Source organism: Lynx rufus, unplaced genomic scaffold (genome assembly GCF_022079265.1).
Source record: "Lynx rufus isolate CCGP_SWC_20201006 ecotype Redwood Valley unplaced genomic scaffold, mLynRuf1.p SCAF_17, whole genome shotgun sequence".
Lineage (NCBI taxonomy): Eukaryota > Metazoa > Chordata > Mammalia > Carnivora > Felidae > Lynx > Lynx rufus.
The window spans coordinates 43,103,625-43,130,945 of record NW_025814831.1 but is presented as its reverse complement, the minus strand read 5'-3'; the positions used below and the strand labels follow the sequence as shown (position 1 = coordinate 43,130,945).

The 27,321-nt window shown below is 36.9% G+C and overlaps 1 protein-coding gene across 2 annotated transcripts in view; it reads left to right on the top strand.

The window, feature by feature from the left end:
* Positions 1-2,358: 2,358 nt before the first annotated feature.
* ARID4A (AT-rich interaction domain 4A) overlaps positions 2,359-27,321 on the top strand; it is a 64,336-nt gene continuing 39,373 nt past the window's right edge. For both annotated transcript variants that reach the window (XM_047079578.1, XM_047079577.1), the window contains exons 1-11: positions 2,359-2,505; positions 3,595-3,651; positions 5,608-5,718; positions 7,684-7,749; positions 8,744-8,834; positions 16,462-16,541; positions 16,631-16,725; positions 18,682-18,814; positions 22,117-22,196; positions 24,030-24,106; positions 24,508-24,674. In XM_047079578.1, coding sequence (XP_046935534.1) covers positions 3,646-3,651; positions 5,608-5,718; positions 7,684-7,749; positions 8,744-8,834; positions 16,462-16,541; positions 16,631-16,725; positions 18,682-18,814; positions 22,117-22,196; positions 24,030-24,106; positions 24,508-24,674 — 906 coding nt within the window. In that variant the 5' untranslated portion in view covers positions 2,359-2,505; positions 3,595-3,645. The remainder of the gene's footprint in view (positions 2,506-3,594; positions 3,652-5,607; positions 5,719-7,683; positions 7,750-8,743; positions 8,835-16,461; positions 16,542-16,630; positions 16,726-18,681; positions 18,815-22,116; positions 22,197-24,029; positions 24,107-24,507; positions 24,675-27,321) is intronic.

Sequence of the window (27,321 nt, the reverse complement as noted above, 5' to 3'; positions counted from 1 at the left end):
GGGAACTACACAAATGGGTAAATAAATTCATAAACATGTACTAATTTTGAGATTTCATTCTACAGTATCACATGAGGAAGCTAATTATACAGATTTATTTATCTCTGTTTTTTTTTTTTTAATTTATTTTTGAGACACAGAGAGACAGAGCATGAGCAAGGGAGGGGCAGAGAGAGAGGAGGAGACACAGAATCCAAAGCAGGCTCCAGGCTCTGAGCTGTCGGCACAGAGCCCAACGCGGGGCTCAAATTCACGGACCACAAGATCATGACTAGAGCTGAGGTGGGGCGCTTAACCGACTGAGCCACCCAGGCGCCCCTACAGATTCATTTAAACCCCTGGTCAAACCAAACTTCTTTCAACCACCATTCTTCCTTTTTGTATTTATGGCTTTATTGGCAGACAACAGTGGTCTGTAAAATTTTAAGTCTACCCATTCTAAAGATTATTCACAGAAATTAAAACTTACCTCAGTAATACTTTAGGATATGTCACTGAGAAATTTCGGTTTTCTTCAGACCACCTGCCAAAAAAAATCCACAATAAATGATTAAATCATACAGCCATTTTCTAGGCTGGATCCCCACCGATGCAGCAGTAACAAAAGTACTACAAGACTTAAGTTTAATTTTTTTAAAGCTTGTTTTTATTTATTTGGAGAGAGAGAGAGAGCGAGCGCACAAGTAGGGGAGGAACAGAGAGAGAGGGAGAGCGAGAGTGAGAATCCCAAGCAGGCTCCCTGCTGTCAACGCAAACCCCGAGTGGGGCTGGAACTCAGGAACTGAGATCAGGACCTCAGCGGAAATCAAAAGTCGGAGGCTTAACCGACTGGGCCACCCAGGCGCCCCTAACGAAAATAGGTTTAAACAGCTATCTAGACCAGCATGACTACTAGGTCACTCAAAACCAGCTACACTCCATTTTCTTAGTAAGTAATTTTGAGAAAAATCACTGCAGTGATCACTGCAAAAATCTAGTTAGGTATTAATTTTGAATAAACGTAGTGTGGATTATCGACGATATTTCACATTTCCTTATTTCATTCTTTAGAACTTGCCAATTAATACTCCATTTCCACCATTTCAAATGTGTTTTAACAGAACACAAAGATTCTGCTAACAGAACAAAATCAATTGCTGCCCTGAACAAAGTCCTATCGGGGAGGTCTTCTTATTTAAAGTGTTTTCAGTCCCTACAAAACCACTACTGTTTCCTTTTTTAAAAGTAGCACAGGCTTTGGCTAAGCGGCAGAGCCGCCTGAGGTTAGAGTAGCAGGGTCTGGGCCAGCTGGTGGATTCCACAACCCGCTGCTTTCTGCAGCTTCCTCAAAGCTTAATCGCGCGAGGAGCACGCGGAAACCTCTCGCCCGACTCAGCTAGGTCTAAGCACCTTGCCTTCCCCGTGTTAATTAATGAGGCGCCCACAGAGCTGGCACTTGGGTAGGGAATATGACAAGTTCGCGAAACGCACTTCCAAAGGGAGGAAGAACTGATCGGAGAGGAGAATCCAGAAAATCTCTCGAGAGGGGGTGCCAAGGATCAGCCAGGAGAAAGAGACGTGCACGTCCCCTCCGCCCCTTTCTCTCGCGCGGCGGGAGAGGAGGCCTCGCCCCCTTTCATCCCGCCCCCTGCTCCCCACCCCGCCGCAGGGAGAACTTACTTTGCCATGGCCGCCGCGCGGCCCGTCCACTTCCGGTGCCGGTGCCGCTAAAGCTGCGCCATCCCCTAGTCACTCGGACAGCCACAGCTTCCAACCGACCTTTTGACAGGTTCGCGACTCCTCCGACCTTCACTAGGTGCTGTCCTGGAGTGAACCGTGGATAGGTGCCGCACTAAAATGAATCTACAGGATACACAGTCGGCTCTCGTCTCGCCAGAAACGTAAAATGCGATAGAGCTGCGACCACCGCCGCTCAGACAAAATGGCGCCGAGAAGCCGGTTTAGCGCAGGCGCCTTGGAAAGACCCTGCCCCGCCCCCGTGCAAATGCTGGCCGCAGCTCCGGGTTCGGTTTCCATGGGACACTTCGCCGCCAATCCTCGTGCCGAACTGCTCTTCCTGACCCTTCAATTTACCAATCAGTGCTCAGTCATGCACATCCGGAGTCGTCTCAACCAATCATTTTTCAGAACCTGCTTACTCAATACCCAATTCTCCAGTAACGTTAGCCTTCGGAGACAGCCAATCATAAGTGGAAGATGTCCTACCTGCTGTTTTTCGCACCAATCCGTGAAGTTTCTTAGCTACATCCAATGAGGACGGCAGGTAGCGAGCTCCAATCCAAAGCTCTTCGGCGTCATGAGCAGCCAATAGGAGTTCGTGTAGAAGCGAGTCTGCTCAACAGCTTGTTATTTGGTGGATTGTGGCAGTAAATCGGGCGAGTGGGGAACCGGGCGCAGGACCTGCCGCCGCGGCCGGGAGTGGTGCTGCCGGGACGGGCGCCCACGGGGGTCAGTGGGGCGGAGGACTCGGAAGCTGACAGCGCGCACTTCACCCGCAGTTAGTAGGTGAGAAGAAGGGAAGTGGGGGATACTGAGTGGACGAAGCGACAGTAGCAGCTCGTGCTGCTAGCAGCCCGGGGTCCCGGTGCAGTTGGAAGCTTCGCAGGTGGGGAGGGGGTGCTGGGCAAGCGGTGCGGCGAGCGCAGGGGAAGGGGCAGGTCGTGGAGCCGCGGCAGCAACTGCAGGAACCGCCGCCGCAGCCTCCTCCTCGGCTGCTTCCCTGGGAAAATGGCTGTGGGGCTGGCCGCGCCGCTAAGTTTGCTTCCGTGCGATGAGAAGCGGGCTGCTTGGGGGAGCCGGCCCCCAACTCCGCAGCGCGTCCTCTCCTGTGCAGTCTGTGGCTGGACCCGAGGGGCCAGGGGCAGGTACCACTCTAGGCTGTACAAAAAGTTGAGGCGGGCGCGGGGAGGAGGCGGCGGCTGCCGCTGTGCGGCTCCCCTCCCCTCCCACACCCTCTCCGGGCCACCTCCCTCCTCCTCTCCGCCCCCCCCCTCCAGCCCCCTCCCTCGCGCCGGTCTCCCCTCACTCTCGCGCCTCCGGGCTGAAGGCCGCGGCCCCTGCCCCATCGGTGAAGAAGCGCTTCTCCTTTCTGACATGGTGCAGAGCGGAGGAAGGAGAGCAATGGCGCCGTGACACTCCGCTGCCGCCACCGCGGGCCCGGGGCGGGCCGAGGGGGCCGAGCGGCGGAGGCGGGGCGCGGGCCGAAGTCGGGGTATCAGGGGGGCGGCCGCGCGAAAGCTCGGCTACCGCGCCTTGGGGGGAACCTGGAGAAGCCCAAACGGCGCCCCGCTCTTTTCCAGAGCGCTCCGACCTGGGGCTCCGAGTTGAGCATTCCGGGTCAAAGTGGCGAGCGAGGCGGGGGCGCGGTGGGCCGCTGGCGAACTCCGGGGAGGAACGGGTTGCCCTTTGGCGCCCGAGGGGTTCTCGCCGTTTCCTCAGCTCCTGCGTCCTGGCTGCCCTCCGGGGGATCGGCTCCCTTCGCTGGTTAGGGTTCTGCCCCTCCCCGCTGGCGTTTGTTTACTTTCTTTCCTTGGGTCGCTCCCGTCTGTTAGTTGACTGATTCTGTGCCTGTCTTTCCCCTCCCCATGATTCTAGCGACGGAGAAGATAGCTCGCTGAGCTGGAACCCCACAGATCGCCAGTGAAAATGAAGGTAAGTGGAGTCAACGCTGCTCTGAACCTCGTGCCCTGGACACTGCTTGTCGTGAGGCTGCTGCTGTGGAATGTCATTTTTTTTTTTTTTCGCTACTTGAAATTGATTCCTCTACTAAGCAGCGCTTTCTGAAAATGAGAACGTGTTGAAAGAGTGAGAAATGATCATTGTGTCTAATGCAGTCAGTCCGGCCCCTCTCTGAAGCAGTTAGCACTTTGGAAAGGCTGGTGCAGCCTTTCCATTGTTGTCCATTGGGCTAGTATTTTTAAACACTTCCTGTGTTGGCAGCAGCCTTTGCAGAAGTAAAGCTTTTGTCCTGTTTGGTTCTTTGGGGGATTTTTTGAAATTTTTTTCTTCCTCAATGCCAGCATGATTTTCTAAGGAAGAATATGTGGATTGTGCAAGGGAGATAGCGGCTCTTCTCTGAAATTTTGTAGCTAAAATATTTGAAGGTGGACTAAAGCTAATAATGTTTTGTTTCAGTTCAATTGTTGTAGTAAATATTTTAAAACATACTACAACCTGAAAAGATACTCTTCTGAAGACAGCTAGTAGTGCAAACATCGTATGTGATGTTTGAAGGGCAAGGAAGGTATAGCTTTGTGTAGTGCAGTGGCATTGAATGTTTCAGATCAGATATTTATTTGCCAGAGTGTTCCTCTTCAATTTGCATTATCTGTAAATGCACTGACTTTAAAAGGTATTTGATTCCTTACTCATTTACTGTCTCAGTGTATTAAGCTCTGAAATACAGCATTCCCCTAAACTTTCTTGTTTTCCTATCTTCTGGAAATGACATGTTACTTTCTTTTACTGTTACTTGGAAAAACTTATTGGAAAAGGAAACATCATTTTCTACTTAAAAGTATCATTTCTAAAGTGTACACTGTTACCTTTGCATTTAGCAGTGTTAGCTCCATTGAATTGAGCCTATATGAAAACACTTAACTTTTAAAAAAAGGTAAAATGACAAAGAGTAGCTATCATTCTCTTACCATCAAGATTAAGATGAATGGTAGCATGAAATTTGCCACATCTTTCAATGTATCATTCTGATCATGACCATTTGCTAAAAAGTAGATATTTTTTAGTAAAGCTTATTTTTTTCTACACCAAGAAGATTAGTGTGATAAATTAGGTACAGCTCCAAGTTTTGAGCCATCAGTTCATATCTCTGCATTCATCAGCTGAATTTAGACTTAGATTTTTTTAATATGTAGCTTTTAGCTAACAATTCCCCCAGATAATGTTCTCCTTATCAAAAGGATTGGCTTCGTTTCTTATCTATGCAGATATACTATGTCCAAAGAGATATTGCCTTAATGTAGCTATATTATTAAACATTTAACCATGTCTTGTTAGTATTAATCTTAACAGTGATATTTCTTCTAATTTTAAAACACAATTTCCAGGAGGCCATAAGTGAATAACTCAAAGTTTTATGAGACGCTTACTATGAGTATACCTTTTCTGGTTTTGGAGGTTTTTTTATTTTGTATTTTTAATTTAATTTTATTATTATTGTTAAGTAAGCTCTACACCCACCATGGGGCTTGAACTCACAACCCCGAGATCAGGAGTCGCATGCTCTACGAACTGAGCCAGCCAGGTGCCCGTTTTTTTGTTTGTTTGTTTGTTTGTTTCTTAATGTGTTCATTTCTTAAATTATAGAATTGTTGAAACATTTTATATCTGGAAGAAAAAACATTATCATATTTCCTTGTTGATACTTCTCAGTTACTAAGAACTTAAACGTTTTCTGTTGTCAGGATATAGTTTATGCAGTAGGGGAATACAAGTGCTTGCTTAAGGGGTATTTTCCAAATTATTAATGCTAGTAATAAACAGTACTGTTAATATTCTTAGCACTTTAAATGTAGAACCTTTTAATGTGGCTTAAGGTTAGAGTGTAGGGGAAAATACTAGTGACATTCACATTTTGTGTTCTTTCATCAGGCGGCGGATGAGCCTGCCTACCTGACAGTGGGAACTGATGTCAGTGCCAAGTACCGAGGTGCCTTCTGTGAGGCAAAAATTAAGACTGTGAAAAGGCTGGTAAAAGTTAAGGTAATTTTTTTTTTTCATGCAACCTGGATTGAGGAGAGTTGGGGAGGGGGAGACTGCAAATCAACATTTTACTGAATCATGACTTCCTGAATCATTATTATGTGAAAGCACTGTTATATACAAATCTATAGGAAAAGCACATTAAGAATTGAGAAATAAAGAACTCAAAATGAGAAGTTATTCCAAAATGCTTCTCTGAAAATACCACATTCATGAGACTTCCTTTTATTTGGCTCTCTGCTGTTGTGGCATGCTTACTTAGGCTGTGATCTCTCTTCTCCCCTTTCATAATGTTCAGGTAGAGATGATTTCAAGTGATTAGGAAAAATAATATAGTGGAATTGTTTTAAAGACCATGTTAAAAATGATTTAAGAATTTTATTTTTAAGGTCCTTTTATGACCAGAAAAAAGTTATTGCATTATTTCTGTATAATCTTTGGAAATACAGAAAAGTACCAAAAGATTAATACCCATCGCTTACCTCTCAGAAACTATTAACATTTTCGTGTTTCATTCCAGTAGTTTTCCCACATAAATGTTTTTAATACTCGTACTTAAATTACGAAAGTAATCCACACTTACTATAAACATCTTTAACATTACAGAGCTATGTAAGAAAGTTCATGAAAGTCCTCTTTGATACTACTACAGAGAGATTTATATGGTCTGTCAGATATTGTGCAGAGCCTACTGTAACAATGTTGTTGTTGTTGTTGTTGTTGTTATTAGCTCATGCTGTACTTTCAGTTTTGCAGTTTGCTTTTCACTTACATACCTGATCTTTTCCTGCAAGAGTGAAGCACCATAAAAGGAGGAAATGTTTGACTTGTTCTATCCCCAACACCTAGACTAGTGCTTGATACATAGTAGACACTCAAAATATGTTGAATGGGTAAATGAACTGGAGCAGGTATTTTCAAAGTGTGGCCCTGGACTAGCAGCATCTGCTCCATCTGGGAACTTGTTTGAAATGCAGATTCTCAGGCCCTGACCCCAGACCTACTGAGTCAGAAAGTCTGGCAGTAGGGTCCAGTGATTGTGTTTTAATAAGCCCTTAAAGTGTTTCTGCTGCATGTTGACGTTTGAGAACCAGTGAATTCGAAGAGTATGATTTGTGTGGTAGAGAAATAGATTTATCTGTGATTATTATGAGATTTGTGTTTCAATTTTGATCTGGTGGAATTTTTCTTCAAGTATTAAGATATCATTTGACATTTATTTCTTTGTTTCATTTGGCATTTTTACTGTGTCAGTTATATGGGATTTGACTACTAAATATTTACTTGGACTTCTTTGAGAACTTAAACTTTCTGTTAGTATTGTGGCTCTAGATATACTTACTTAAAGTCAGTACAGTGATTGGGGAGCTCTTATCATACATACATTATATAGAATTTCAATTTTCATATTTGGGTACTTGATCTATTTGAACGATTGCCCTGTATATATTTGGGAGAATCTGTAGTAAAAAAGAATACTTATTTGTATGTGAAATACATATCATGATTATTATTTCAGTTTACTTTATAAAGGACCAACAGGGTTCTGGTTTTAATTTGTTTACCTTGTATGTGGGCAATAATGTTTGATACTGTTTTTTTAATACTTTGTGACAGAACTTTTTATAACTTGTTGATAAAGAACAATGAAGGCAGTTTTAAACTTTTATAGCAATCACTTCAAATTATAAATCTTGTATAGTTCATTAATTCAGCAAACATTTATGAAGTGCCTGTAATACGCATTGACATTTGCTAACTGCTGGGGTTATAGTGACGAAGGAGGATTGTAGCCCTCAAGGAGCTCACAATTAGTGAGAGAGACAATAAACATAAATATTAGACAATGTAATAAGTATTAAAACAGAAGTAACCACAGGATGGTAAGAAAGCATAGATTAAAGACATCATAAACATGTTGTTTTAAAAGTTAACATGCAAATTATTGTACAAAATGTCTTCCAGGTACTCCTGAAACAGGATAATACTACACAATTGGTGCAGGACGATCAAGTAAAGGGTCCTTTAAGAGTACGTATATTCTGCAGTTTAAAATCTGAAACGATGAATCACAAATACATACAGTAAATTATTAAATTTTCCATTTGTAGACAGTTTTAAAATTTATAAGTATGTTAATCAGAAAACAAAAATACAAATGAAATGTTGTAGAGTTAGTATGTTATGATGTTACATTGGCTATATCCTTTAGAAAGGTAAATCATCTTATAGACAGTAATTTTAGTGTATATATAAACATGAGTTTTCAGCCACCTTTTGTTTTTAATTCTTAGATTGAATACCTCTTTTTTTTTTTACATTGTTGTCAGAGATATTTAGGCTGCTAAATAATATACTAGCATTATAACTTTGAATCTTCTGTTGTTCTAAGTTACCAAGTATGTTGACTTCATAATTTAGCTTAGTGAGTACCTATATTGTGTTTTCCATCCATGTTCTGGCCAAACATTTCTAAGTTTATGTAATAAATCTTTGTTATGTCAGAGTACCACTTCGGTTAATATCTGATAGACAAAGGTCTGGAAGCTGAAAGAAGGTCAACTGGTCCATCCCTCTCTCCTCAGGTGAACCTTTATCTAAAAGGTCCCTTAAATATGAATGGTGAATCCAGTATTCAATATTTCTGTGAAAGAAAATTGAAGCTACTTTTGCTATCTTCTGGTTTTCTGATTCTTATATTACACAATTCCCTTGAAGGCAATGTGATATAGTACAAAAGCTCTGAAGTAATACTTAAGAGACTGTGTTCTCATCCTCTCATCTGAGCCACAATATTCAATGTGTAAAATAAGGATAATAATAACAACTATCTTACTAATGCCAAAGCATTTTGGGGTTCAGACTGCATGATAAATACATGAGTGCTATAAATGATAAAGATCTAAGTCAATGTATATAAGGTAGAATTATCATAAATGTATATATTTTAACCCAGGTCATATAGTTCATGGGAGTGATTTGGTCTGTTTAAATTTGATAATGAAATTTCAATTTTGTGTTTTAGGTTGGAGCTATTGTTGAAACAAGGACATCTGATGGATCCTTTCAGGAAGCTATTATCAGCAAGTTGACAGATGCTAGTTGGTATACTGTGGGTAAGTAGTTAATTTAATACATAGGATTTAATTTGGAGTTGCATATATTTTTATTTTGTAAATACACTGAATCATTATGTTGGCAGAAATAGGTATTATTTACTGTCAATTTACTTGATATAGTTGGCTGAAATTTTAATGATGGCTGCTGGTAACAAAAATAACATCTCTTTGGTCACTTGTGGCTATTTGATCCAACAAGGTACCTGGGGTGCCAGGGTGGCTCGGTTGGTTAAGAGTCCGACTCTTGACTTTGGCTCAGGTCATGATCTCATAGTTTGTTGAATTCGAGCCCCATGTTAGGTTCTGCTCTGAAAGCACAGAGCGTGCTTGGGATTCTCCCTCTCCTTCTCTCTCTCTCTCGCTTTCAAAACAAACTTAAAACAACAACAACAAAAAGAATGTACTTCTTTTTTAGGTTACCTAGATATTTCTTTTCAAGAAAGTTAAGTTATATGCTTATTTTTCTTCCATTAGAAAGTCAGTACAAGTTAGTATTGTAAGTAATCAGACATTTTTACTTTTCCTGTAATTACAATTAAGGTTGCACAGCTGCAATCTTTTAATGTATTGTTGCTTGTTTTACATAAGGATAATACAGATGTTACCACAAAATTTAAAGACTAAAAAAATTCTGGCTAGAGTAGATTCAAGTCTAGATGATCATAGCTTAATTTTTGATTTTTCATTTAGTCAAGTCTCAACACTTCAGAAAAGATATAGGTGCTACTATGGGGTGCCTGAGTGGCTCAGTCAATTAAGTGTCCACCTTCGGCTCAGGTTATGATCTTGTGGTTCTTGGGTTCAAGCCCGCATCGGCCTGTCTGTCAGCACAAAGCCTGTTTCAGATCCTCTGTGCCCCTCTCTCTCTGCCCCTCACCTGCTCACACACACACTTTCTCTCTCTCAAAAATAAATAAACATAAAAAAAAAAAAAAAAAGAGGGGTGCCCGGATGGCTCAGTCGGTTAAGCGTCCGACTTCTGCTCAGGTCATGATCTCACGGTTTGTGGATTCGGCCCTGCATTGGGCTCTGTGCTGACGACAGCTCAGAGCCTAGAGCCTGCTTCGGATTCTGTGTCTCCTTCTCTCTGCCCCTCCCCCACTTTGCTCTGTCTTTCTCTCAAAAATAAATATAAAAAAAATTTTAAAATGTTCACTATAAAAAAAGGAAAGATATATGTGCTGCTAATGAGAATGCATACTTAACATTCCATGCATAAGCTTACGCTTGCTTTAAAAAACTTTAGGGAGTAGCAACAAGTGTCTTAATGCATGTAAACTAAAACTTAAATGTACTACTTATATAGTTTTGTTATTATGTTGATAAGAATAGTAATGATTAAAATTTCCTAATCTCCTCTCAGTACGTTCAAACTACACAATCCTGTGGATAACATCCATCCTTTATTTTATACTGAACATCTATAGCATTGTTTGGTTTTTACATTTATATCTTGGTATAAGTGGTGTAATTATGGTGTTGTGGTTTCCTTAAAGAAGGAAAGGAAATGATCCTGTAGGTTTACTTTTAGTTTACTTGATTTGTGGCTTTGGGTAAAAATCATTCATCTTCAGGTGATGCTCAAAGCTGTGAAGAATGTGCTTTGTTTAAAAATTGTACTTCTTGTGTCTTACTCTGTGGCTTCTATTAGTAGTAGCAGTTTGTTGTATGTAACTACTATTTTCTAACCATTTTTATTCTTCTTGGGCCTCTTTGAAAGCAGTGTCAGTTCACAATGGTGCTGTTACTATGAACTACGTATTTTTAGGAAGCTTGGTTGTGGCTGTTGATAGTTGTTAGAGATTTAAAAACTAAGTTTAATGTTAACTTTTAGAGATTAAGTAAATACAATTTTATTATATTAAAGCAGTGATAACAATTACAGGCATTGAGAGGCGCCTGGGTGGCTCAGTCGGTCAAGCCTCCGACTCTTGGTTTTGGCTCGGGTCATGATCTCCCAGTTCATGAATTCGAGCCCTGCGTCCAGCTGTGCACTGACAGCGTGAAGCCTGCTTGGGATCCTCCTTCTCCCTCTGTCCCTGCCCTGCTCATGCTCTCTTTCTCTCTCTCTCAAAAGTAAAAAAAAATTACAGGCACTGATATGTGCAGAGTTACGCAAGATTATGTGATGTGTATTCAAATACTAATATTGCATCCTATTTGATATTTAATATCAAGGCTGCATTCACAGTACTTGTGAAGTTTTACTGATATAATGCTTGTGATTCTGCAGAAGCGATACTTCTCATGTTTTCACATTTGGGACTTCTGCACTCCAGAATAGCAGATCTTTATCCTTTACATGAATGGCATTTTAGCATTTCTAAAAGCTAGTTGCTACTGAGCATTCTCTGTGGTGATTTTCTGTGATGAGTAATTACAGAAGAAACTGTATAATTCTTTTTCTGAAAGAGCTTAGCATCTTAATTGCATGTAATTCGTGTATCAAGCATTAGTGTACATAAGAATCACTTGGTGTTTGTTTAAAAAATGAGGATTTGAGGACTCCAAAGCTCTTCAATTTAGTAGGTCTGGGGATGGCAATCCAAGAATCTTTCTTTTTATAATTACATTGGGTGAATTTAATGCAGGTATTACACATTAGTAAAGTAGTCCATACTTAGAAAAAATGGAGACTTATTCAGGAGAAAAATTCAAAATATTAAAGTTTTTTGCATCTTTGTAATGATGGCAAGTGACCTAAAAAATCTAAGATGTTAACAGGCACTGTTCACTTAAGTATGTTCAATATAGCACTCTCTGTTATAAAGAATATTTAGATATTGAAGCATGTAGCCCACATAAAGAATGATTAGAGTATAATGAGCCTAAAAGATGGCAAAATAAAATGTGTCCTCTCTCACAGGTCATGAGCCTTCTATATTTTTCAATTAATTGAGTGACTACTACCTGTTGGGTTTAATTCCTCTTTTCTGAAATTCTTCTTGGTTTCTAATTCCTAGTGAAGTGTTATATAGGTAGAATCAGAAAGTTACACAAAGTATTAATGATCTCCATATCACTTTTTTATTTTAAGAGATCTCAAACTTTGACTATTAAAAACAAAAGAAAAGAGGATACCACACTACTGGTTTAGATCAAATAAGAGTTATGATCACTGGTGATCAAAAGCTACCTAATGAGTCTGATATTAACTTACGTAATATAGGTACTTTTCCTACAATAGATGAATAACCAATTATAAAAAAGAGACTATAGATCTAATATGAACTAATTTTTAAAAATCTAATATTACCTTCCTCTTTAATGTTGAATAATAAGTGGCCTGAGTTTATGGATTTTTTGTTTGTTTTTTGAGCCTTGGAAATATTTCCTCTTCGTAACATAAAACAGTGCTTCCCTAGCATAGTTTATTCAATTGGCAGTTCTTATCTTTGCATTAAAGATAAGGAATCTGCAATATATAGAAGTGTATGGTTACCTTTCTAGTGGTTCAAAGGTATTAATTAGGATTGGAATTTGTATCTCCACTTGAATGTTGCCATTAACTCCTGGTAAATACAGCTGTCCATAAAACATTCTAAAACTGCTCTTCTTTTGCTTTTTTTGGAATATAAAAATAACACATTGTACTTGAAAAATAAGGAAAATGTAAAGGACAGAATTGTTATTAATTTTAGTAATTTACATATAAAATGTATATTCATATGTACAATATATACAATTTTACACTAAAATTTATTTGATTATTTATATATCTTTGTGACAAATGCTTTTTAAGATTCAAGATTTTTTCATGCTTTCTGGTTACTGTTTTGTACATCAGTTGTATCAGATCTCATGGAAGTTATGGTTCATGGAGTAGAGGAGGTTTAGCTTAAACTGGTGAATGGACTGACTTTTGTAGAATGTGCTGTAGGCTTACTAAGGCTTTTTTTTTTTTTTTTAATGTTTATTTGTTTTGAGAGAGAGCACACGTAAGCAGGGCAGAGAGACAGGGAGAGACAGAATCCCATGCAGGCTCCGTGCTGTCAGTGCAGAGCTCAACTGGGGACGTGAACTCACCAACTGTGAGATCATGACCTGAGCCGAAATCTAGAGTCAGATGCTTAACCAACTGAGCTACCCAGGTGCCCCAAGGCTTTTTAATTTAGTTAGAACCTCTTATGACAAGTGTTTTTATAATCAGAGTCAACCACACAAATGTTTTCAAAACCAGGACTAGAAGAGCATTTAGAAAGTACTAAGCAACAAAGAAATCTCTGCCTTCCTGTGATGTGCTTTAACCTGTTGTTTAAATGGCCTTCCAAAAGACTTAGCATTCCCATGATATTTTGTCAATATCATTATACATTTGTTAAGTTTCTTGATTTCTGAAGTTCTGGACCTTGGCTGCAGAGGGATTTCTGTATCACAAATGAGTTTATGTAACAAAACTATTGGTTTTACCTAGAGTATGTAATTTTAAAGTTTTTATCCACTACGTGAAATATTTTAATTAATATATAAATGTATATATAAATATTAATTTTAACTGGTATACACAGATACAACAATAATATTTTCTTTTTGCAAAGTCAGAATTCTTGACTTCTCTCCTGTGTTCATTTTATGCCTCTGCCCCATACCTATTTATTATGCATTTTGATTCCCCCTTAACAAAACTGTAGCTCATTGATTAGCCTTCTGATTCTCAATTTCTTTATAAAAGAGGATAGCGATTCCTACCTGGCAGAGGCTGCTGTGAGAATTAGGACATGGTAGAAGCTTAATAGGTGATAGCCAATTACATCTTTGGAGAGATAAAGTTAATTTACTATTGTTCTCTTACTATCCTCCAGCATCTAACAGTGCTATTTTCATGGGTAGATCTTTTTGTATTTAGTAGTTAGATAGATCCCTGTTGCTTTTGTTTCTTTTAATTCTCAAGTGTAGAGTTAGGCTTCATATATTTGTTTGCATTAGCATTGTTTTGTCTAGCCTGATCAATTATTGAGAGAGACTTAGCTTTGTCATTTTCAAATTAAGTTTTTGTATCTGTATTTAACATAATAACAGAGATACTGCTTTTGTATGTTTTGCACTCAATAGTCTATTTAAATACCATTTTTGTCAAGTAGAAAACATTTCATAGAATTACTAAATCCTTATAGTCAGACTTTTTCCTCTTGGCATACTGTAATAGACATCTTGAACTTAAAAAAAAGCTAAATATACTATATACACCAGTTTATATATACCAATTAATTATTTCACTCTTATCAAAATGCCAGAGTCACTCTTCAGTGCCTGAAGAGTGTTTGGTGTTCTTTTAGATGATACTTCTAACATGGAAGATGATACTTCTAACATAGAGGAAACTTGTTCTAGATGGAACTTCTTCATGATTTTGATAATCGGGGATGTCTTGATTAATAGGTTCACTGTGTTGTTGGGGTTTCTATTTGTCTTTCAGAAAATCTTGAGAAGTTATGTAGCTTTTCAGACTTGTATAAAGTACTCAAATACATACCTTTGTATAGTCCGTGAATTAAAAAAAAAAAAAGTAAACTGTTTCTCTTCGTTCACTCAAAGTTGGAAGCATTCTTATATAAAATCATAAAATTGTTGTTGGTGCCACAGTTCTCTTTTGAGAAGTTTTTTTGGTTCTTACGTTATTTCTATCCATGATAAAGTGTGTTGAAGTTAAAAGTATTTTTTCCTTCAAAAATCTGATTATTTCAGAGATTATTTTAAGTTAGTTTATTTATTTATTTTGAGAGAGAGAGAGCACGTGCGAGAGCATGTGGGAGGGACAGAGAGAGGAAGAGAGAGAAAATCCCAACCAGGCTCCACACCGTCAGTGCATAGCCTGACATGGGGCTCTAACTCGCGAACTGTGAGATCAAGCCCTGCGCCAAAATAGAGAGTTGGACACTTAACTGAGCCAACCAGGCACCCCTTAAAGTGATTATTTTAAAAAAACAAGAATTAAAGATTTTAAATTGTTGAAATTTCTCATCAGAACATTTTGATTTGAGGCTGCCATTGATTAATGATGAAACACTGTGGAAAACATTTTGCATAAATTTGATATTATGGATTGTTCTGATATTCTCATGTTCCTTCCTCACACCTCCACTTAAATGTGTGTGCACATGGGTGTGTATGTGTCCATTGTTACCATCTTATATATTGTAGCCTTTAAGGAAAATTGGAACTTTTAAGCTTTTATTCTTTAATATACTTATGGATATTAATACAAACATGAAGGATTATTTTAAGTTTGGTATAATAATTTCATGATCTTGAAGTTTTAAAGAACAGTGGTGTATTTATTAGATTTGATGACACCATATGAATCATAATTTTGTTACAAATGTTTAGAGCACTGTTAATCAAGTGTAGATTAGTAATGTAATTGTTGGAGGATATTGTGTTTTATCCTGTCGTTGTGTTTGCAGCGGTCATTAATTTCTGCGTTATTGACTGTACAACACGGCTCCTTTTGTGCAAACATGGTTCTCTGAATATGTGCTTCAGGAACTTTTCATTTTCTCTGCATTGTCTCCTGCATGTAAGAGAATTTAAACTAGTTGTCTTTACTTTTGGAGAAAGAACTGAGGTAGATAAATACTGAAGAAGTTGAGTGCTCTTACATAAGTTCTTAGCATGAAAAAAGTTTATGATTAAATATTATTAAAGCAAAGTAATGTAGAGTTTCCCTTTATTAACATTAATTTATTCTGTTAGAATGAAAAAGCATCTAGAATTATGGAAGTTGGGATTACATCTTAAAATAACTATTTCTGTGTATATGCCTTCCTGTGTATATGGTATTTTCATACAATACACAAACATATATTGATACGTATTTGCATTATAAGTATCTGAGGTAAGGATTCCACCTTTTTATATTTTATTTTTTTCATAATGATGGGCAATCAGGTTTCTTCTGAGAGCGTTTTCTTTTTAATACACTTGGTAACTGTTAGATGTTAAAATAAGAGTATGTTTCTGGAAAATTAAGCCTATAAAATTTTTTTTTTTAATGTAGTAAAAGTAAAAACTTCTGAGAAAGGTTCTGTGCAATTATAACTGACTTTTGAAATTTAAGAAAATTTCATCTTTCTGATGTTTCCTTGTTTCAACCTTTAATTCTAAATTTCTTAATCCTTCTCCAGCAAAAGAAAAATGTTGAATCTTATGACTTTAGAATTTGGTACCCAATAGACTTCTACTAAAGGAAGTTATCATGCAAATTAGTAGAGGTAGTACAATAATCCAAGAAGCATTCCTAGAAGTCAAACAGTTTCTGGAAGTTAGAGATACTTCATTGATAACTGTTCTGAACAAAACCCATAATACTTCTTTTTTTGTAAACCAGGTTTTTTTTTTTTTTTTTGCTCATTCTTCCAGGATTAAAGGTAATTTAATCACTGGCGCTTTGATTAGGTTGCTAAGTGAATGGAGACACTTAGGCAGTTGGGAGCAGCCATGTAACCTGTGTTCGGTATCTACAGAATGAAAAATGTACTGTGTACATTAAAAGCTTTTGGAAAAAAAACCCAAATAATGGTTCTTACAAATATTAAGCCTTAACTAAATAGCAGCAATATCGTTCTCTGCAGTGACATGTTTACTTAGTGTGCATAAATTCTCTGATATCTCTTGCTTCTTGTAGTGTTTGATGACGGTGATGAGAGAACACTGAGACGCACTTCACTTTGCCTAAAGGGAGAGAGACATTTTGCCGAGAGTGAGGTAGGGTGACATGGATGGACTTTTTGAGTTGAATAACTTCTAACATCAAGGCAAGATGTGATTTAATTTGTCTGTTGTTTCTTATCTAGACACTTGACCAGCTTCCCTTAACAAATCCAGAGCATTTTGGAACTCCTGTAATTGCAAAGAAGACAAACAGAGGAAGGAGGTCATCTCTTCCTGTGTGAGTGTTTCATATACAGTAATATTACAGTTATTACAACATTAAACAAATGAGTCTTCTAAGATGGCTAAAATTGTTCAGGTAACTTTTCCATAGTATCTTGTATCATTATGTTAGACATTTTACCTTGAGCAGACCTTGTTCTTAATTATTCCCATTACTCTGAGAATTATCATAACTCCTTTTTCAAAAAGGGTTATTTTTGTCTTGAGTTACTTTGCCAAATTTCTTAATTGATATGATGTGTTTTTCTATTTTAAGTGAGTATATGTATTTTTTAACCTTTTTATTTCAAAAACATTCCAAACTTAAAAATTGTGCAATAAACTTTCATATACTCATCATCTAGATTCAGTAATTGTTAAAATTTTTGGCACATTTGCTTTATCATTCCCTCTGTGGATATGTAGCTATTTTTTAACTTAATGATTATTTTTTATTATTACTATTTTTTAACGTTTATTTTTTGAGAGAGAGCATGCACACGCAAGTATGGGAGAGGCAGAGAGAGAGGGAGAGAGGGAATCCTAAGCAGGCTCCACACTGTCAGTGCAGAGTCTGACTCGGGGCTCGAACCCACGGACCATGAGATCATGACCTGAGCCAAATCCAAGAGTCCAACACTCGACTGACTGAGCCACCCAGGCGCCCTAATGATAATTTTAATTGGTTGAACCTTCTGAAAGTGTATTATAAGCATCAGACCTACCTTTAAATACTTTAAGAATAAGGAAATTCTCTTATATAGCCAAAGTATGATTATCAAATTCAGAAAATTCAACATTAATAAAATGCTATTATCTAATAATGTATAGTCCATATTTTAAATTTTGCCACTTGTCCCAATAATAGCCTTTATAGGCATCCACTGAATCCAGGGTCTAACCCAAGATCATGCATTACATTTTGTTTATATGGTTCTTTTTTTCTTTTTTTTTTTGGACAGAGAGGGTGCAAGAGAGCGAGGGGCAGAGAAAGAGAGAATACCACGAGTGGCAGAGGGAGAGAGAAGCAAGGGCTTACCCCAAGTAGGGCTCAGCTTACTTGATGCGGGACTTGAACTCAGGAACCATGAGATCTGACCTGAGCCGAAGTCAGATACTTAACTGACTGAGCCACCGGGGCGCCCTAGTTTTGTTTTTTTATAATTTTTTTTTAAGTTTATTTACTTATTTAGAGAGAGGCAGAGACAGCACAAGCAGGGGAGGGGCAGAGAGGGAGAGAGAAATCCAAGCAGGCTCCGTGCTGTCAGCTTAGAGCCCGACATGGGGTTTGAACTCATGAAATGTGAGATTAAGACCCAAGCTGAAACCGAGAATCAGACGCTCAACTGACTATGCCATCCAGGCACCCCTGGGCATCCTAGTTTATATAGTTCTTAAATCTCCTTTAATCTGGAAAAGTTCTTCAGTTTTTTTGTTTTTTTGGTTTTTTTTTTTTTTTTGGTCTTTTCCTGACATTGATATTTTTGAAGAGTACAGGCCCGTTTTGTAGACTGTTCCTCACCATGGGTTTGTTTGCTTGTTTAATTGTGTAGATAAGCTAATTTAAATAAACCTTCACATGTTTTTTGATGAGATCCTTTCATAACCTGTTAGGAAATAGAGTTACATCTGGCATCTATAAAAGGTAGAAGGATAATCTTTTTGAAAAAATGTATTTGGCACAGTAAGTACTTCATGGTGACATAATTAGGCTTTTCTGTCCCAGCTGGTGGTTGGCATAAGAGCTAAGTCCAAATCCTCATTCATCTAGTGGCATGGACTCAGAGTCACCATGGACAGCTCAGGACTACTTTGGGACTAGAGAAGTATCCATCTCTTCAATTTCAGTAAGAGGCTACTTTTACTCTGGAGTAATCCAGATTAGAAATTGAATTGTACATGTTAAATTCACACCACTCTGTCTCAACAGTGGTTTATGTTAAGATCATGATAGAGTTATTCTGACTTTCAGTAACGAAGATGAAAAGGAAGAAGAAAGTAGTGAAGAGGAAGATGACGATAAGCGACGTCTCAATGACGAATTGTTAGGAAAAGTTGTAAGTGTGATGTCAACATCTGAGAAGACTGATGGGTATCCTGCTTTGGTAAGTAAGATTTCTTTGCAGAATTAATCAACCATTTAAAATTTTGTTTAACATGGATCTTTAGAAAGCATTTAAAATATTTTGGGGCGCCTGGGTGGCGCAGTCAGTTAAGCGTCCGACTTCAGCCAGGTCACGATCTCGCGGTCCGTGAGTTCGAGCCCCGCGTCAGGCTCTGGGCTGAGGGCTCAGAGCCTGGAGCCTGCTTCCGATTCTGTGTCTCCCTCTCTCTCTGCCCCTCCCCCGTTCATGCTCTGTCTCTCTCTGTCCCAAAAATAAATAAACGTTGAAAAAAAAAATTTTTAAAAAAAAAAAAAGAAAGCATTTAAAATATTTTGAAAGTATTACCCAAATTTAATTTGGACTTTATTGCAACATTGAGCAATCCTACTTAGGTCTCACATACTTCACTGTTTTCCTTTGTTATTTCCTTTAATTTTCTATAATCAGTCATTTATTGGGATCTTTCAGTTCTTCCTTGAAAATGTGTGCAGGGGTCTCTTTTTATCCTATTCCTGTTACCATTTTACACTTGATTTATAGTAATTTCCTCCAAGTTCCCTTAACTTGATTCTTGGGTTTTTTGCTAAATTTAGACAAATTTTCCAGAAGCAACTTCTATAGAGTAGTTTTTAAACACTGATTTAATCATGGTAGTCCCATTCTCAAAAACCCCAAAAAACTTTCACAGACTGCCTAATGGATCAATTCTGGATTCTTTAGATGGATTTCTGAGGCTATCCTAGCTCTTAGTTTCCCATTTTCAGTGTAAGCTTCATACTCAGGTTCTCTCTTAACTGCTCCCTGTGGAAAACACTTCTCTTCCAAACCTTTACCCTTTTGCCTTAAATCGATTAGTATTTACTGAGGATGTGCAGGGAGTTCCACCTCTAAGTTGCTTAGAAGAGCAACGTTGTAACACATTGCTCGAGGACCTTATTGTATACATCTAAGAGATTACATAGCAATTAAAGTTTATATAGTCATTTTTAAAACTTGGTGCAGACACTGGAGTAGGAAAGGGAGTATTGGGGAAAGGAAGGGTGGGTACACCTAGGTTTTGCAAATAGTAAGTCTTGGATGGGTTGGTAGGGAAATCTAATCTTTGCTTACTCGGGGAAGGAATGAGAAGAAGGGATGGGTAAGAGAATTATTTCATGAGAGGAATCAATAATACTTGGTAATACCTGTCTCCATTTCCTCCTTTTTGTACTCCTCTCCTTTTAAGTGTCTTAACGTTCAGCTCAAGGCCTACGTTTTCTTCAGTCTCCCTTAACTACTCTAACATAACTATTCCCCTTTTCTGAGTTTTGATATGACCTATATCTCTAACAACAGTGCTGGCACAAAATGTGTCCCGAATTAGATTAGAATCCTTTAGTGAACCGAGGCCAATTTTTAATGTTTCTGTGTGCATGTAAGTACATTACTCAGTTGCTATATATAGTAAGTTTACCTAGAAAAAGTCTGAAAATCCTACAGGCAAACAAGTAAATGGGTTTGGATTCAGAATATTCAGGTCATAATTTGCCAAGAGATTTTTTTTTAAGAGATTTTTTTAATCCCTTCATTTACTCAACAGACTTATTTGCCAGGGAATGTAGAAAATAAAAGATGAGTAAGACACTAATCTCACATTTTATTAATATTGTAATTTTAATGCAGAGAATAATTCAAGTAACTTTATATACAATAGTATATGTTCAACATTAGGACTTCTTGTCCTGAAAATTTACATTTACTGAAGGAAATCCAGAAAGTCTTCATGAAGCTGGTGCTTTTGAACTGAGCCTTGACAGATTTAAAGTTAGTTAAGCAGAGCTTCTCTAGAGGACTTTCTTAGAGGAAAACAGTAAAAGCAGAAAAGTAAAGGGTTTGCTCATGGAACTATTTGCTCTGGAAATCCATTTTGGCTAAATGTTAAACAACAATAGGGGAATAATAGGAAATAAGACTGGGAAGATAATTTGGATCTAGGGCAGAAGAGTCTTTAAAAGTTCACCCCAGGAATGTGGCCATAATTCTGCATAGAATTTTGCAGAAGAGTAACATTATTGAGCTGCATGTTTAGGAATGTTAATGAGGCAGTAGTGTGTTGAATGAATTGTTGGAAACACTGGAGGTGACAGGAATCAATTTGGAGGCCATTATAGTGGTTCACAGGTAAGGTAATTAAGCCCTGGGCTGTGCCTACTCATCCTTTAAGACTTAATCTTAAGCCTTTGCTGCCATACCTCTTCCTTCCCCAGATTGGGTTAAGTCTTCCTCCTAGGTGTTTTCATCTCTGTACTTATCCTCCATGGTGTTGTTTTGTGTTTACCTCTCCATTGTGCCATTAGCTCCTTAAGGGCAGACACAACTCTACTATTTGTCTAATAATTACCAGCGTCTAACAAACACACAAACATTTACTGCCATCTGATGTTAAGGCAGCTGATACAACAGCCAAGAATTTTTAATTATCTGGATATAGACTGTTTAATATGATAGCCATGAGTCCTACGTGACTGTTTACATTTACATGTAATTTAATTAAAATTAAATAGAATTAAAAATTCAGTCTCTCAGTTGCACTACCACATTTTAAGTGCTTAGCAGTGCAGATAACAGAACATTTCCATCATTGCATAAAGTTCTGTGGGTGGTGCTAGATTGTAGCAGAGGGGGGCTAGTGTTAGGGGTGATAATGAGCAGGTAAATTTCAGCAATTCATTGGTAGACTTTATTTTTAAAAAATACTAAGTGCCATAAAGAATGCATAGAGATTAGCTATTTACTAATGTTCAGACATTTGTTACTTTTAAGAGTTAAGAAATTAAAAAGTTCTTAGATTTTCTTTGATTTGCTTTCATTACTAAAAATTGTAATGCCCTGGTAAGTATGGGAACTTAGATAAATACTTATTTTAAACAAATAGCAGATTTCAAAATAGATCTTGATTCAAGGATATTTTTAAAAATTATACTATGCCACATTTTCATCACAGATCATCGTAGCTTAGAAGAAATCAAATTTTTTAAAGTGGTGGTCATATTATTTATATTGTATTAACTATTTATTGTATAATCTAATAACTGAATAAATTAAATATCCAGAAAACCAATATGCTAAAGAAAAATCACAAGGCAACCTTCTTTTTTAAGTAATTCATTTATAATGTAAATTATTAATAGTTAAACTCTTTCTTAACAAAATATAATTCATTTGAGAAGTGAGGGGGATCCAGAACTACTCTTTTTAAAAATGTATATTTTTTTGAGCAAGGGAAATTAGGCACCAATCCTGTTCTTTATTTTATATTTCAGGTAATATCTCCCAGCTGTAATGATGACATCACAGTGAAAAAAGACCAGTGTTTAGTTCGATCATTTATCGATTCTAAATTGTGAGTCACTTAATAGTATTATGGTAGGAGAAAAAAAAATGAGATCATAGTGATAGAGCCTTCCATAGTCCACACTTTATTTTGAAAAGTCTGATCATTTCATGAACTGTCATTACATATTATGCTTTGACTTTTTGTAACGTTTATTTTTTCCTAATTTTAATTTAAAATAACTAATTTTAATTTAGTTATGTAAAAACTAAACAATGTGTAATAATATTTAAATTTTTTTTATAAAGCATGGTATTGGTTTTCTCTTTAATTGTAAAAGCTTGGTACTTTTATTATGTGTACTATTTCATATTATGAACTATGAAACTTACTTTTCATGGAATATTACTAAAATAATTATTTTGACGTTTTTCCTGATTAAGTCAGATTTTTAGAAACTTTCTTTAACCTCAGCTTTGTTTTGTTTCCCACAAAGGATGTAAAAAAAAAAAAGTGCGTGTGTTTGTGTGTATAAATATATATAGAGAGAAGTACTGTGGAAAATTTAATATATCTTACAATGATAAAAATATTTTAATATTCTTTTATTTATTTATTTATTTATTTATTTATTTATTTATTTATTTATTTATGTATTTATTTAACTAAACTAAATAGTAAATTTAAGAAATAGCAAAGATCAGGGGTGCCTGAATGGCTCAGTTCATTAAGCATCTGACTTCGGCTCAGGTCATGATCTCACGTTTCATGAGTTAGAACCCTGCATCGAGCTCTCTGCTATCAGTGCAGAGCTTGCTTCAGATCCTCTGTCTCCTCTGTGCCCCTTCCCTGCTCTTGCTCATGCTCTCTCTCAAAAATAAAATAAACTTAAAAAGAGAAATAGTAAAGATCAAAATAGACATTGTATCTTCAATAAGGCAAATATGCTGATACAAAGTATCCCATACCGTGTGTGTGGGGGGGGGGGGGAGGGTTGCGTATTGAAATAGTACAAATGTGAAGCTTTCAAATTAGTGTATTTTGAGTATGTCAATCTTTAGAATTAAGATACTAATTTTGGGGTTGTCTGGGTGGCTCAGTCAGTTAAGTGTCCAACCCTTGGTTTGAGTTCAGGTCATGATCCCATGGTTGGGGAGTTCAAGCCCCATTCTGTGCTGACAGCAAGGAGCCTGCTTGGGATTTCTCTCTTGCTGTTTCTTTCTCTAAATAAATAAATAAACATTAAAAAAAAGGATACTAGCTTTGCCTATATTATGTCTTGCCTTTTATTAAGGATTAGGATATGTGTGGTGCATGGTCCTTTTTTTTTTAACTTTTATTTTTTTTATTATAAATTTTTTTTTTTTTAACATTTATTTACTATTGAGAGACAGACACAGAGCATGAGCAGGGAAGGGGCAGAGAGAGGGTGAGACAGAATCCGAAGCAGGCTCCAGGCTCCAAGCTGTCAGCACAGAGCCTGACATGGGGCTCGAACTCACAAACTGTGAGATCATGACCTGAGCTGAATTCAGACGCTTAACCGACTGAGCCACCCAGGCACCCCTTAACCTTTGTTTTTGAGAGAGAGTGCGAGCAGGGGAGGGGCAGAGAGAGGAGGAAGATGCAGAATCTGAAGCAGGCTCCAGGCTCTGAGCTGTCAGCACAGATCCCAATGTGGGGCTCAAACTCATGGACTGAGACATCATGACCTGAGCCAAAGTTGGACACTAAACTGACTGAGCCCCCTGGGCGCCCCAGGATATGCATGTTCTTTTAAAAATATTTTATAGGCAAAATAATTTTGATTTTGAGGCTTATATTCTTCTATGTGTTAACATTATTTGTCATAATTTTTGTTTAATAATGGTTTCTCTCCCCTTTATTCTTCCATATAATTAGTTATTCTATAGCAAGAAAGGATATCAAGGAAATAGATATTCTCAATCTACCTGAATCTGAGCTCTCTGCTAAACCAGGTAAAATAAGAATGAATCAATCCATGATTTCATGATGTGGCTCTAAATGGCAAATAGTGGCTAAACCAAGGCTGAATATTCTCTGGTGCCATTTTAATTGTTTAGAGTTAGTATCTACTCTTATTTGATGGCTGTTTTTTAAATATCTGAATAAAATATTTTATTTGTAGTTTTTAGTTTAACTTTTAATATTAAGTTTAACTTTTCATGTTTTACCATTAATATTTTTAACAGTATTCCCTAGAGTAATAATAAACATTAATAAAACATTATGACTTAGGTATGTTCAAGTTAATGATATCATTTTATAAGTGACAGCTGAATTTGAATCTAGATCTTCTGACTCTGAATGTTTTCTATTATTCTGTGTTGCTTAGTCCATAATAACTGTTTACATTTAGGGCTTCAGAAAGCAAGCATCTTCTTAAAAACCAGAATTGTTCCTGATAATTGGAAAATGGATATAAGTGAAATCCTTGAATCATCCAGTAGTGATGATGAAGATGGTCCAGCTGAAGAACATGATGAAGAGAAGGAAAAGGAAACCAAAAAAGAAGAAGAGGAGGTGGTAGGTGAAATTTTATGTTTGTAATGTAAAAACATTTTAATACTCTAAAGAAAAATTACTGGGTGGCGCTGTGGCTTAGTTGGTTAAAGTGTTTAGTAAAGTAGTAGTAAAATTACTACCTTTGTATATTTTCCCTCATTTAGATGCTCTTTATTTATTTCTGTCTTTTTCTAGCCCAAATTGATTTGGGGATGGGGAGTTTTTTGGATTCCAACATAGTGGGTAAATGAGAAATAATTTTTTTTTGCAGATATGAGGTTACAAAGAACTTTTCAGATTAAATAATCAACAAGTACAAACTTTTTAAATAACCATAGAGAAAGAAATGTAACATTACATGTGTCAACTCATTTAAAATGTTACCATGTGGTATAACTGGTATTATCTTACTTTAAAGGTGAGGAAAGTGAAGATCATGAAGGTTAAGTAACTTTCCCAAGGTTGCACAGCTCAAATGTGGAGAACAGGAATTTGAACTCAGATCTGGTCTGTCTTAACTTGGCAACTTCACCTCTTTGAGACATTTCATAGTATCTGAAGGATATAGGTGATTAAAAAATCTTATCCAACCTGAGAGAATATTTCATTTAGCAATTTGATAGATAAATCAGAGAAAAGAGATTGTTTTTATAAGTGTTAATTTTTATGTGTGATATTACCGTGTCATTTAGGATATATGTGTGTGTGTGTGTGTGTATGTGTATATGTATATATACACATACACACACATATATATAAGTATATGTGTGTGTGTAATTTTAGGAAATCATTTATGGACTACCACATAATTGCTTATATGAATGTTGTTATCTGTTTATACAGCAGTGGGATAAACTAACTGTCCAGTATATTTTTGGTTGTTATGAGGTAAAGAGACCTAGGGGCAGACAAAGAAAATGAATTTACCAAAAAGAAGACCTATTTGAGCCTGAAAAATATTTGCTTGGAAAATGTGGAATGCTTGTTTCTGTTTTACATATACAGATGTGAATTTGTTAAATAAAATGAGTATACTTATATGTGATGAAGGGCATGCGATATTTCTTTCCTTTTACTTCCCCTGCAGTATTTGGTTTTTTGCAGTCTGAAATCAGAATGGCGGTTCATACTTACAGGCTGCCTACAGAGTTGCCATAGTAACGTGCTGTTGGTTTTAAGTGAGCATGCTCGGAAAGACAGGAAGGTTTAGCAGAGGCTTGGCAGGTTGCCAATGGAGGTTTGCCAGATGCTTTGAAATGGGCTGTCTTTCTTTTCCTTTCATGTAATGTCTGATTTTTATGTGGAAGAGAATGTAAGTAGTGCTGTATAACCCTGCGGATGCTATGCCCTAAGAGGGAAAGCAAATATTTGCAAGTCAGACTGAAAAATGTTCAGACACTGTACTGATTAAGTAGAAGGGGAATCTAACCATTTTGCATTTGAAAGAAAATGCAGCATATAGGTAAGATTTTTTTTCTAAAATATATTTAGTTACCATATGGATTGCCAAAAACGGGGTTAAATAAGAATTTTAGGTGTTGATGATGTGGCTAATAATGGTAGGACTCATAACCAAGCGTAATTGTTTCTTGTAAAAGAGACACTAGGAGTCTATTTTTAGAATATCAGAGGATGAAGGCTATTTTTCTGAAACATTAGATTTTGAAATGAAAATGATAATGAGACAGTTTAGCAAAATTCAGGATTTAAAGTCTAAATATTAAATGTGAGTTTTGTATTTTATCTGTATTTATTTATAGATTATGTGTTTTCAGGGTAAATAGGCCACATTTTCAGGGTGTGAACTGTTGCAGTCTGGTTTTGCTTTTAAAAAAAAAATTAGCATTAGTTAGGATCTGGATATTGCCAAATATTGAAAGAAGATTGGCCTATTTTTGCTAATACTTTTAATTGGTGTCCCTTTTAGAATGTATTTTCTTTACTCCCCACCCCCCAAAAGAAAACCCTGAAATTTTAAACAAAGAGAGTAAAAAGAGCTCTGTAGTAAGGTTGGAAAAGATGGCTATAAAATAGTAATTAGTAAATAGTGCTCTTATTACAGCTATTAATTTCATAAAAATCATAACGTTTTATTCAAGCTGTGCATAAATGTTAGTAAAAAAAGAATGAAGAGCAGAGGCAAGCTCTGTTACCTATTGTTTGCAGGTAATAAGTAAAGAAATTTAAAGATGTAAGGACCTTTGTAAGGGATAGTATTTTCTTAAAATGTGTTATTTAAATTATGAACCTGTTAAAATTAAGTGAAAAAGAATGCTTTTTATCTACTGAAAAATAAAAGCAAAATTACAGTATTAAGGCACTGAGTTGTCTGACCGTTAATTTAAATTATTTTCCAGATGGTCAGTTTCATAGCATATACTTTATTGAATTGCTTGACAGGAACTAATTCCTCTTTTTTTTTTTTTTTTTTTCTGGCCATGGAGGTACATTTCTTGAGTGAGATTTTGGTTGCTTTAGAAAAAAAAATCAGATGCATTTCTTGCTCTTGGACTTAACATTTAGTTGCTGAATCATTCTAATTTGTCTTGAACGGTAATTTTAAAAAATTTAATGTACTGATAAACTGAGAAGCAGTTTAATCTACATAAAACAAAGGGGGAAAAAGTGGGTATGGTATAAAATGAATTAAAGTCTGATAAGCCAGGGC